Raw genomic sequence first — 12716 nt, 5'->3', positions numbered from 1 at the left:
AATGCTCGGCATGAAGGCAAACAGGAACACTCAGCTTGTTTTATCACCCACTAGCTGCTTGCTACTGCGCAGTGCTTCCTCCAGCCTGTGCGACCCAAACTGCAGCTGGAGGTGCTTTGGCTGGACGTGCTTTCTTCATCCCCATCACTCAGCATCCTGGCTCTGTCTGCAGAGCTGCCCTGGCTGTGTGGGCACTGGGGAATCTGAAGGGAATGGGCTGCAATTAGTGCCAGCAGCACTGGTGGTACCATTAGCACCCTGGCAGTACCTCTCCTGCATGGACCTACTGCCAGGCTCCCCGCTGCCTCCTCTCCTCTTTGTTGTAGGAGTTTTCATGTTTTATTAAACCTTAGAGTTCCTTGATTATCCATGAGCAATATCACCCTATTTTCTGTCTCCCTTTTTTCCCCATGGGACAGCAGCAGTGATTTTTGAGGGGGAAAAATAAAAATAAAAATAAAGAAAAAAAACACTCATTAGCTATTTCCTTGCTAGTGATTCAAGAGTGCCGTGGTTTCCCCTCAGCTCCTCCAGAGTTTTCAGTAGTTCCTTCTCCTGTCCATTTTCCGTGATAACTGAGTATGAGAAACATCTGCACCCCATTAGGAGCAGCTTTGGGTACATAAAACTGAATACAAAGGGTAAAAAAATGTTTGATGGCCGAGTCACGCTCTCATCCAGGAAGCAATCTGGCAATCAGCACAGGGTCCCTGGAGTATCCAAGCTGAAAAACAGGCTCGACCCTCATTTCTAGCACATCAGTGAAGCTACTTATTCTGTTAAAACGCTAAATCTGCTATGAATCATACCTAGAGCGTGAGGAAACTGATGTCTTCTGTGTCACTTAACAGTGTAGTCCTCCTTTTTGGTGCAAACTATCCAGTGAAGTGCTGTCACCGTGTTACCACCCAGAGAGAGGGGCTTTTACCCACTTTCTGGCTGCTGCAGCAATCGCCTTCATGTATTGCTTTTCTCAGAAGGTGGCACTCAGTGCTAGAAACCCGACCCATCAGGGAGCTTCAGGTAGATCTGATTTTGGTAATCTGGGGGCTGTTTGGCTACCGTCCCGTCAGGCAGCGGTGATGTGTGGTTAATCTGGACACCTCTGTGGGATATGTCCCTGCTGGACTCAGGTCCTGAGCCAGCCGCTCACAGGGGCTGGCTGTACACCCCAAGTGCCTGCCTGGTCGCACAAACACACCCTTTGCGAAATTTTCTTGTGAAATTCAGAGGCCGAGCAGGCCAGCCACAGTGTCCAGGTTGCTTGATTTATGGCACAGCCATCAGTGCCACCAAGAAGACCAAGTATGGCCCTGAAATGAGCTCCTGGTGCTGCTGAGGGAAGCAGGAGCCGTGCCTGGGGCCTGCGGGGCTCGGCCTGCCTCAGCGGGCCTCAGGCCCTGGCCTGCTCCTTGTGGCGATCAGCACACGGCTGGACACCGTTACCACACTGTCACAGCTGTGGGGACATTTCTGTCAGTCCCTGAGAACAACTTAGAAACATTCACCAGACTTCTATTTTTATTTTTTTACATACAACCTGTGTGTGTTTTCTCTGCGCCCACATGATCTAGAAGCTATTTTGCGCAGTCTGACTCCCAAGCTGAAGTCTCTGCAGGCTGAGGACTGCTTCAAACACAAAGGCTGACCGTATTTCATATCCTCATCTGCCGATTTTCATAGTCTTTATGTGGATATAATCACAAGATTCATGTTCTTACTTTCAAATGAGAGCACAATCAAAGAAATAATATCCACCTAGTCAGGGTTCAGACTTGCCCGGGGAAGGTAATAAAATATTAAAAAAATGGCAAATGGTTTTCATGCTGGCTATTGCTGCAGCTGACAGAGCATTGCTGAGAGCCGGGAGGAGATTTCTCCAAATTGAATAGCCAAGACTTAGATGGATAACTAGAAATAAATTAAGACAATCACAGACCGGAGCCAAATGGCTTGCTACAGTGTAGACAGAGGATCATGGCTTGGGAAGCATGGTGATTAATTTGTTTTCATAGAGTAATTACCAATTAATCATTTGGCTAATGATGTTGTATTATGAATTAGTTATAAACAGACTTCATCCCAATTATAAGGACTCAACTAGATCATTTAATTGAATGTTTATTCTTCCAAAAGTGCTTCACAAGACTTTTTTAGCAGCTGAACACATACATCTAACCAGAAAAAGGCACACGTTTAAAATCACCGGCTGCTAAAGATGCCTTAAATTACACCCTGTTGTAATTAGGAGGCTCAGTGGTGTCTCTGTAGCTGAGCTTGACCTCTGTAATAATGCTAGTTGGTTAAGCATGCATGCATTCATTCTTTTACATCAGATCCTTTTCCCTGAAAATGTTGGTATTCAGTGTTGTTGTTTTTTTACTTCATCAGATAAGTGGGACTAAAATAAACATTCTTCTCTAGTCTGACACGTGGCAGCATTAACAACGAGTTGAAAATAAAATTGCACATAATAAGTTGTTTAGAAGAATGTCCTCGAAGTTGCTGCATAAAATACCAGCTGTACATAGCAGTATAATACTTAGCAATTCAAGCTCCCCCCTGGGGGTACATCTGCCAGATATAAATATTAATGAAAGGGAATTGTGACAGAAAGATTAAGATTCATTAATCATTATTATTATCCAGTATCAGGTGCTAACAGGGCAGCTGCTTGGAGGGAGGCGCTGTCACCTTGACCTCGCACACACATTTGTGAGGATACTGTAAGAAAGTGAGGTCTTCAAAGGAAGCAGCAAACACACTGCTGCTCGATGGGGAGGACTTCGGGAGCAAACCCAAAGGTCTGTGGCTGTGTGGAGTCCCCAGGAGGATGCAGTGAGACAGGTGAGGACGTGGAGCACAGCCTCTGGTGTAACAGACAGCATAGCATCCTCATTCTTTGCATTGCCGGGTCGATTCCTCCGGTTGATTTCCCCTCTCCTTGGGATCCACACGCAGCCTATATGCTGACAGTATTGCAGCTATGGGGAAAATATGGTCAGAGAAACCAGGAAAAGCTGCAGCTCACATGCTCCGGTGGGATACAGGAGATTTCATGAACTTTCCCATCTGACATGTTGTTCAAACACTTTGCAGCTGTCAGAGCCCTGTTGTTCAGGTTTATATTGTGCTGGCTCTATTTATTTATTTATTTATTGGTTGTTGTTTTGGTTTGGTTTTGATGTCTCAGCCATTGCAGAGCTTCAGAGTGGGAAGGAGAGGGAGCTGCAGCCTTCACACTGATCCTTGCCTCCCAGCCATTTTGGTGTCTATTTTCACAGCCAGATGAGCTGAACTCCTCACGTTCCCACACACTCCCTTTGTCCTGCACATACTGCCAGCTGCCTTCAAACCTTATTCCAGCAAGAATTTCCATTTTATCTGCTTGCATTTGGCTTTATTGCTTAGTATTACCCAACAAGGAACGTGCTTGCTCCTTGGTCCAGTTGCAACAGAAGCAATTTTGCACCAACCCCAGACTTTGCATTCTTTTTTTCTAAGTGAATAGCATGAGAAGATGCCACAGTTTTCCCCCGGACTACAGGCAACCAACATGCGGGCTGCTGTGCTCCATGCAACAGCAGTTGCACAAGAACGCCTTGCACTGGGTGTACATGCCCAGAAAAGCAGCACTAGAAACACAGCTATTTCCTGCACCGCTCAACAAGGCTGTTTCAAATATTACCTTGGAGGAGACCCAAAGATCAGGTGATCCTGTTGTAAGGCTGTCCTGGGAAATACACGTCTCCGTTGAAATCTACCAGTAGCAGAAACTAGCCCAAGGACACCGCCTTCGATAAAACACCGCTAACTAAAATACATAGCTCGTGCTTTTTTTTCCATCTGTGAGACTCTAATGGCTGCTGCAGAAGCCAAAATAAAGACTGCATAACTTGTATCAGGTGCTAGCATTTCTGCCTTATCCACACCTGCAAACCTCATCAGCTCGCATTCCTGGGAAAGGCAAAAGTGCCCCGAGCAGCCTGGGAGCCTGGAGATAGTTAATGAGAACTGGTAGCACTGGGGTAGGGACAGGTAGATTTATGGGGGATTGCATAGGTCAGGGGGCTTATTTCTTCTCTCCTCATCTGTTCCCACCTGTATCATTATCCAGGAAAGGATTACAGGCAGGACCAGCCTGCACCTTCATCCCAGCACAGCTTTTCTCTTCATTTTCTAGGGAACAGTTGCTCTGGGCAGAAACCACACTTGGATTCCTCACACGTTCCTTCTGGTGAAAATTAAGAGAGATGAAATCTGCCTAGATGGATGGATATCTGTCTATGTAGACGGATATAGATACATGCTTCTATGTAAGACAGACTAACCAAATCTGCTTCGTGGACCAGGTGTGACTGGGAGCGCAGCTGCTCCGTCTCCTGATGCACCAGCTCCTGTTCATATCACTGGAGTTTGCATCTCTTCCTTCCCTATCCATCCGTATGTCTATTTATTCCTGGGGATTATTAGCTCTCAGCACAGCCCTTGGGCAGTACCTTAAACCTATTCCTGTTCAGCAAATCATAGTTTGTGATGTTCAACATGGTTTCTAAATTGCGTTGGCAAAACAAAGGACAGGATCGGCCTGTCTCAGCCATGCTGTTCCCCCAGCTAGTGGGCTTGCCAGCAATGTACGGGAGGTATATATTCCTCTACCACCTCAAGGTATCCTCTCATCACTCACGGTAAATGCCATTCTGAATGGGAGCCAACTTGTTTCATGTTAATGAATCACTTCCACTCCCCCCTCACTTTGCTGGGAAGGGGCCTGTTTAAGCCTCTTTGTTTAATGCTGGGTTCTGCTTCTCTCTGATAAGTGCTACTTGCCAAAAGCTTCGTTTCTAACAGAGTTCAAAGTGAAGTTATTAAGTCATATACGTCGACGCAATCAGGGTTTTGGAGAGGAAAGAGAGCTTAGCTAATCACAGTCCTTGGGGCAGGATGCACCACTGATATAGTTAAATGTTGGTGAGCTAATTTTCTCCCTAAAATAGCATCTGCTGGGGTTCAAGTTATAGAAGTGAACATTTCAGCCTGCCACTTTGCATCAGATGGGGGAATTGGGGGCCCGAGACCAATGTAGCTAAGGCTGAGGGAGTTTTCTTATAGATTTTAGGACACTGTGTCAAGATCTAAGGCCTAAAGTGCTTTAAAAGAAAAAGTGCCTTTTTGTTGATTTCAGAGACAGATTCCACACCCTGAAATGTCTGTGTGAACCATTTTACTGACTTTGAAGTAGACTTTTCCCTAGGGGTATGCAGATTAACAAACATTAACAAATTTTTTGTGACCATGTCCTTTTTTCCCCTTTCCAAATGAAATCTAACATCAGCTCTTGAGAAAGAAGAACCTGCGTTAGAGCAAATCCCCAAAGACAGTTATGGTCATCACCACTTTTGTTATTAAAGGGCATATTTTGCTGTGGTTTGTTTGGTTTGTTTTATGAATTAACTTTGTGAATTCATGAGATTAAAAGCTTAAATGGGATCAATGAAGACTACACAGCATGCATCAAAGTAATTGCGGATTGTTTTTCCAGACTCTAGAAGACCAGTAACATTGAAGCACTAAGGGTTTAGAGCAATAATTATGAATTTTTCAAATAGAGAGATGAAAGGAAATACATTATCAGTACACTCAGCTGAACTCAACGGTTTGTTATTGCCAGCTGACGGGGACCTCTCTTGGGGCAAAGGTACATGATGTCCTCTCGAAGGTAGCAATCTGATCCACCGAGCAGTTTGAGAAAAATCATTTGCTGTCTGTGTACAGGATGTTAACTATGTGGAAAAGTAATAAAGCAGCGTAAGCCTTAGAGAGAATCACAGAAACTTCCAGCGCTGCCTCCCATCCTTTCCTTTTTACTTCAGAGCAAAGCTGGATGGAAAATATATTAAAATTGTGAGGTTTGTTCAGCTCCAATTTCCAGATGGCAACATATGATATATTTGCTGGCATTTGCTTAAAACTAGGCTTTTCTGATCCAGAAGGGTAAAGCATGTAATATTCTCATCTCCCAAATCCTTGATTTCAGATGTTTGTTGTTCCCATAAATTATCAAGTACAGCCAATAGAGAGAAGTTTTTATGTAATGGAAGGAAGACAGATTTGTGGATTTGATATTACATAGTGTGAACTATTTTAATATGTTGAATTTATAGAAAGGCTGAATTTAATATTCTCATAACAAATCACACCCCATTTTCAGGCAGTATTCCCCCCCTCCTCTACTCAATCCCTTGAATTGAAATGATCCCACAGTATTTTGTATGGCCTCCTTTCAAAGTTCCCAACACGTACGCCTTTGTGCTTAAAACCAGAAGCTATTTCATACAGCCTGACTCAGTTCAACCAGAGCCTGATTTTTCTTGTTATTTGGTGAGAAGGCGATGACTGAAGAGGACGAGTGGCAGGACAATGTTGCGGTATCCACCAGGTTGGGATGCAGGTGGGAAAAGCACGCTGGCTGCTCCACTTGCATTCCACTTCCAAGCCAGGCAGCTGCGTGTGGACGTTGGGATGAATTGTCACCGGTCTGGCTGACCCCAGGTTTCCTGTAACAGCACCAAGCTCATGTCCACTGTGGGATATATGAGCTGCTGCCTAGCAGTGGTGCTTCGGGGTTTATACTGAGCGGTGCAGAGCAGGAAAACCAGGGTCAAAGCTCCTGTCCTCTGGTGGTTCCCAGCACCGAGGCAAAATCCCTTCCCTACCTGTCAAAAACACTCAAGTGCAGTGGGCAGAAATCATAAACCAAATTGTAAGGTGGCTTACAAGGCTGTAGCCTTTCCCATCTCAGTGCCACATGCACCCATGAAGAAAACTGGTCTAACTATGGAGATGTGAAATAGACAAAAACAATGTGTTTTACCTCTTGGATCACTGAGAGAAAATAGGTAACATCAGTACATTTAGCTGCAGGCTGCAGACCTCTAAAGAGAGGTATTTAAGTTTACTGCTACAAACATGGAATTATTACAGAAGCACTCAAAGATGCACTGAATTTCATGGTTGGAGTAAATGTGTCTATTTTGAAGAGAAAGTGTCCACACACATAGCAGGAATAGGAAAAAGACATGTTTCATCAACTTGTGTGGTGTCTCAAAGAGGTGACATAGTTGGCAGTATGGACAGTATGTTGCAATATTTCACAATTGCAAAGAAAACATTGAGTTGGGCTTTTTTGGACAGATCCTCATCTGGTGTAAATCAGTGAAGCTTCACCAAAGTCAAGTTGCTGCTGGATGCCGTTGTCCAGTCTTCCAGAGTCAAAACTGATGTTTTATAGAAGCCCGTGGTTGCACATATTAAAGTAATCAAGAGCATTTTCATTACAGACTGTGCAAGTGAAATGAAGACAGACATAATGGAAATGTGTTCAAAAAGTTTTATTGACAAAGATTTTAAATAAAAATGCTTTTTTTTCTCCTGTGTATGACTGTTGTCTAACAGATGCCATTAATACAATGGAAGGATTGTAGTGGAGGGGAGAGGAAATGTATTTCCCAATCCCTACTGGAAATTATGTCTCCGCTTAATTCCTCCAAGCAGCTTAGATTTAAATAATTCTTATTTTTTCCCATTGGCCATTTCCCATGGCTGCACATCCCTTCTGTACTGGCACTCTCAATTCACTTGTTTCACAGCTGTCAGGGGTTCCCATGACCAGGTCACCATTGGCCCTGGCAAAAGGATAGTTCGTACTGGGCAATCTGACGGCACAGGTAAAAAATAAAAGGGACATTTTCCATTTGCAAATCATTTAATGTCTTTGTAGGTGGGTTTACTTTCTTTCCTCTTTGTAAACACAGGCATTTGCTCTTGTTCATCTCCGTGGTCACCTCTGTCACTTGGTCTTGAGTGCAGTTGCACAAAATTTGTATTTGAACCCCATCCAGCAGGAGCCGGGTGCTGCAGGAGGATCAGGAATCAGTGCCCAGCACGGCGAAAGGAGTGCTACCAGGAGGGGTCAGCCTGGCTGAGACATACCCAGCTCTCCACCCTACTCTTGGGACAGAAGTAGTTCTCAAGTGAGCTTCCAGCCTTTGGGATCAGCCACAATAAAACAGTTCTGATCTGCACCCTCCTCCTCTGCCGTGTTTTGCAGAGCAAATAGATCTGGATTCCCCCAAGCAAGGCATTTCCCTCTCTGTTGCTTTCTGCTGTCATTCACAGCCCAGCTTCTCACTTGCTGTCGTTTTCAAAAGGAGGATCATTTTTATTCTGTACTCATGCAGATGTTCATGTGGTTGTAGTTTTCAAGAACTTCTCATTTGTGCCCGCATTGAATCAGTCTCTGCCTTTTGCTGACAAACTCGCTGCTTTGTTCTCAGCACACCAAGCAGCTGGCACCAAAATTCCAAATTCTGGTTTCTCCCTCTTGTCCTCCCTCCTCATTCTCCAACATCTCTATCCTGGTGAGAAACCTGTCACACAGAGCCGGGCTGATGCAGAGCTCTCCTTCTGTCCTGTAGTAAGGGAAATACCCGCCACAAGAAAAGGGCTGGTGCAGGCCCAGCAGCCAGCTGGGGAAGGAGGTGGCTGGCAGGCACTTTTCAGAGGCACGGTCCCTTAGGAGCTCATGGGATGTTGGCTCTGCAGTGCTCATGGAGGAAAGTGCCCTCTTGTCTGTCTCCAGACTTGGTGGGGTGGTCTGAAAGAAACACATATAGGACACCAGGAGCTAAGGTTGTGAATACGTGGAAGAACAGGGACAACGCTTTGGAAAGATCATTAGAGTTGTGCGTCCTCCAAGCGGGGGGTGAACATCTATTCAATGGGAATGTTAATCAATAAAAATCCACAAGATTTTTCTGAGTGAGAAGCAGGTGGGTTGGCTGCCCCAAGGGCTAAGACCTCCCAGAACACCTTAGAAAATCCTGCATCGATTTTCTCCTGGCTGCAAGGAGGTGGCAGAGGGCACTGCACTGCCTTCAGGGATCCAGCAGTGGAACAGAACTCATTCAGAGCCAAGAGTCCCCAGAGAGCTGGTGTGGGGTCCATGGGGTTGTTTCAGGGGGCTACTTGGACAGCAGCCTTTCCAGGGCTGGGTCATGTCTCTTCCCTGTCAGATATCTATTCTTGTTTTATGTTTTCAGAGCACAATTCATTATTTTGTTCTGAAGGGCCTAGCTTTGGGAGGCTGTATGGTGTGAGGTGTGATGACCTCTTTTTCTCATTCCCCACTCCTTTCAGAAACATTAAACTTTTCATTTCACCTCATTTGCAGATAGTTAACACAATTTAATCACTTAGACATTGAAAGAGTCTCTGGGGAGGGACAAGCACCCCTCAGAGGCAGCTCAGTGGATGAAGGAGCAGAGGGGCCTTGCCCAGGCACTGATACCGGTGCCATGGGAAAGGCCAGCTAGGCCCAGGGCAAGCAGGAGGCACCAAGGCTGGACGAGGATGGAGCATTCCCTCACTGCCCAGTCTCTGGGAAGGATTTTTCCCCCAATTCACCTTCTCAACATCTCCACCATCCTCTGCGCATTCACCTTCTCTTTCATCTTTCCAGTCATTATCAGGCTTCTTGTCCTCTGCGTTCATGCCACATGTGAGTGGCTGGACAATATGCTTCTCACATGTTCTGTAATATGGAAAATATCCTGTGGAGATGGCTGAATAATCCTCATTCTCCTCCTGCTCGTGATCAACCTTGCCATCGTCAAAGCTTAGTTCTGTTTCTGTGTTGATCTGCAAGGCAAGGAAGGAAGATGGGCCCATAAAGACCTGAGATGTTCTGTAGTAGGGCAAAAGATCAAAACAAAGATCAAAACAAAAGATTCAAGACAAAGCACCATGTAATCTGGGGGTGGCTGCTCGCTGCAAAGTGAGAGTTTGGTATTCAAATCTTCAGGACTGTCCTCAGCTGGCAAGACATTGTCAAGGACAGTTGGGCCAGGCAGTGAGGGAGTGTTTTCATCCCCTGTCTCCAAATCTCCTGGAATTCCCTGAAAGATATTTGGTTTTGATCAAAACATGCTAAAATTAAGCTACTGATGGGCAAGAGTCACTAATAAAATTCATTACCAATGTTTATCTGTTCTGCTAGCCATCCAAGACATGGCACATCAGCCACTACAAAATGATAGTGAGGCCTACTATAGGACTGGAAAAACTAGCCCTGAGGATTATTAGGATTTGGTTGATTATCTGCAATTTCTGCTAGTTTCTGCACCTGGTCTCACCTCTCTGCCACAAGCTGCTTAAGATAAACAGAGGGCTGGTCAGAAATTTCCCATCAAAGCCACTTTGTGATGCAAAATTGCATCTTCAGCTAAAACATTTGAACACCTGCAAACATTAGTATTTTCTTAAAAAGCTTTAGTGTCAAAAGGTAGTTGGGATGTAAAAAATATTTCAGCTTTCTTTTTGAGTCTTAAAACAGTTTCTAAAGTAGAGTTTTCAATTACATACTGAGTTATCTATTACACTCTCAAGCAGTCTTCAGCACTTGACATGGGCTGTTTCGTGTTTAACCTGTGCTGATGAAGGGTAGCAATAAGCAGGCTCCAGAAATTAAAACCCAATGTCCAACCTCTGTCATCTAATTTTTTACAGACTACTGTTTGGCATGGTCCAAAACCATGGCCTGCAGAGACAGCATTTGTACCTGATTTGAGGTTAAACTTACATCTGACTGCATGAGTTTCCTTGACAGATTCCAAACCAAAGAAATGGGGCTCCCACGGGCTATTTAGTCTGATTTATGCTCTCCTAAAGATCTTGGTAGATCAGCAGTGCTTGTGAGCATTCTGGAAATGGAAGAACATTAAAATCTGGGTAGACCCTAAAAACAAACAAAACAAAACAAAACAAAACAAAACACAGCCCTTTTAGCCCTTTTCTCCCTCAGATATTTTCTTTTTGATTTTTCTATATAACCCAAACTGGCACATGCAATTCAATGCTTTGAGAGACTTTGAGCTTGACGTTTAAATTCAGCTTCAGTTCTATCAATTGAGAAGTCTGTTTATCATGTCATTACTATTATAAGAACCTATTTCATTGAAAAAAAAAATATCATCGTACTGTTATAAACATATACAAACATTTTGCTTCCAGAAAAATTGTCTGCACTTAGCTGTTTGCTACTCTGGTTTTATAAATTCCCCATCTGCATTGACTTTCTTCAGATTTGCTTCTTATCAAAAGATCAGCCTCTAAGTTTTTTAGTATTTTAAACATCTCTTACAAAGGTCTCATTCAAATGAACCTTAATCTGCACATTTGGGTAACCTAACTCTAACCCAAGGGTTCCCAAGGGAGAGATAAAGGGTATTTTTATGGTTACCAGTTATCCAAGAAGCACTGGAGAAGCCTGTGGGGAGAGCATCATCCCACTCTGCTTGGTTCCTGTGGTGATGGAGTTCCAGAGCAGCATCACAAAGGGGGAACAACTTCCGCCCACTCCCAGCTGGCAGAACTGACCTCCTTCTCCATGCCAGTATGGTTTTGTGGGTATCCTGGGTTTACTGAGATGCTCGCAGGTGGGCTGGCTTCCTTCTAAAGAAGCTTTTATCCCTTTCAGAGAGAAAAAAAACTATTGAGATAACCCCTAATAAATGATCTCTTCTTGGATTTGGGGTTATATTACTTCCATCATACATAGAAATCCCTCCTTTTGGAAACAAATCAGTTCTTCTCCTAGTTTTGTTTTGTTCTGTTTGTTTGTTTGCCCACGGCTGTTGGCTTGGTGCTATTACATACAACTAGAAAGAAGAGACAGGGGGCCCAGGACACCCACTTTTACCCAGTCAGCACACCATTATAAGACATCATTTAGTCTGGAAAACTCTTTTAACATTTCTGCTACTTGCTTTTCATATTCTTACATAGGCAATCCTAGTTCCCAGTTTCATAGCTAAGATGATAGCTTAAAGGAGAAAAATGAGGAAAAAGTCCACTTGAAACCACCCAGCTAACAATGTGTTGCAATCTGCTGGTAATGATGACAGTCTAGACACTTCTTTACTTGGCCCACAGATGAAATCTCTTGGTGAAACTCATCAGTTCTTAGTTGGCTAGGGGCAGATGAGGCTGATGAGGGGTTTACTCCTCCTTGCATTTCTGATCTTTCTCCACACACTCACTCGAAATGAAAAGGGCATCTTTTTCCAGGTTCCAGGAATAGTGAATCAGGGTGAGTTCATCAGCAAAGACCACAGAAATCATAGGTCTGATCTGGGAGGAAATTTTTATTATGAAAATGCACGTATGGATTTTATCCAGGGACAGCTCCCATTTTCCGAGAGATTTCAAAAGAAGGATTTATTTTGTTTTCAATTCCCTCTGGATACATAAATTTTCCTCTCTATCCCTTCAGTGACTGAAGGCATCAGGCTCTGGTGTGACGAAAAGGCAGCACAAAAAGACTGCCCAGCACCATGAGCACAGAGGAGACCACAATGGGACAAACCCTGTAACAGCGCAGGAATTGCAAACGGGCACAGCATTAAGGCAAGGTTGAGAAGCTCATTTTGTTTTAATGTTAATTCAATGCTTAAAACAGTCCAGAAATACCTCTTTTATTATTGCTTATGCTTTACAGTCCTCACATCGCCAAAAGCCCACTGAACATGAAAATCCCACAGGAAGAGCCCAGAGGCAATGCATGAAATCACCCCAGGGCCACATGTGGCTGGTCCTCCACCTTCTTCACCAGTGCTACAGAGCCCATTTGAGGGACTCCCAGCCAGCAACCACCATCC

The 12716-nt window shown here is 44.3% G+C and overlaps 1 protein-coding gene across 3 annotated transcripts; it reads right to left on the bottom strand.

Moving 5' to 3' along the window:
• Nucleotides 1-7391: 7391 nt before the first annotated feature.
• Nucleotides 7392-11422, bottom strand: LOC139998657 (uncharacterized). Of its 3 annotated transcripts, none has more exons than XM_072023288.1 (5): nt 11300-11422; nt 10640-10760; nt 9804-9956; nt 9466-9699; nt 7393-8656 (listed from the first exon to the last, which is right to left on the bottom strand). In XM_072023288.1, exons 2-5 carry the CDS (start codon nt 10649-10651, stop codon nt 8333-8335), a joined length of 723 nt encoding a protein of 240 aa, XP_071879389.1. In that variant the 5' UTR covers nt 10652-10760; nt 11300-11422; the 3' UTR covers nt 7393-8332. The 3 variants fall into 3 exon arrangements, with proteins under 3 accessions (XP_071879392.1, XP_071879389.1, XP_071879391.1); XM_072023290.1 differs by having other exon boundaries at nt 10640-10795; nt 11300-11369; XM_072023291.1 differs by lacking the exon at nt 9804-9956 and having other exon boundaries at nt 7392-8656.
• Between the last annotated feature and the right edge of the window lie 1294 nt (nt 11423-12716).

The sequence above is a fragment of the Anas platyrhynchos genome, chromosome 14 (assembly GCF_047663525.1).
Source record: "Anas platyrhynchos isolate ZD024472 breed Pekin duck chromosome 14, IASCAAS_PekinDuck_T2T, whole genome shotgun sequence".
In the NCBI taxonomy this organism is placed as follows: domain Eukaryota; kingdom Metazoa; phylum Chordata; class Aves; order Anseriformes; family Anatidae; genus Anas; species Anas platyrhynchos.
This window is presented reverse-complemented; position numbering and strand designations above follow the sequence as displayed.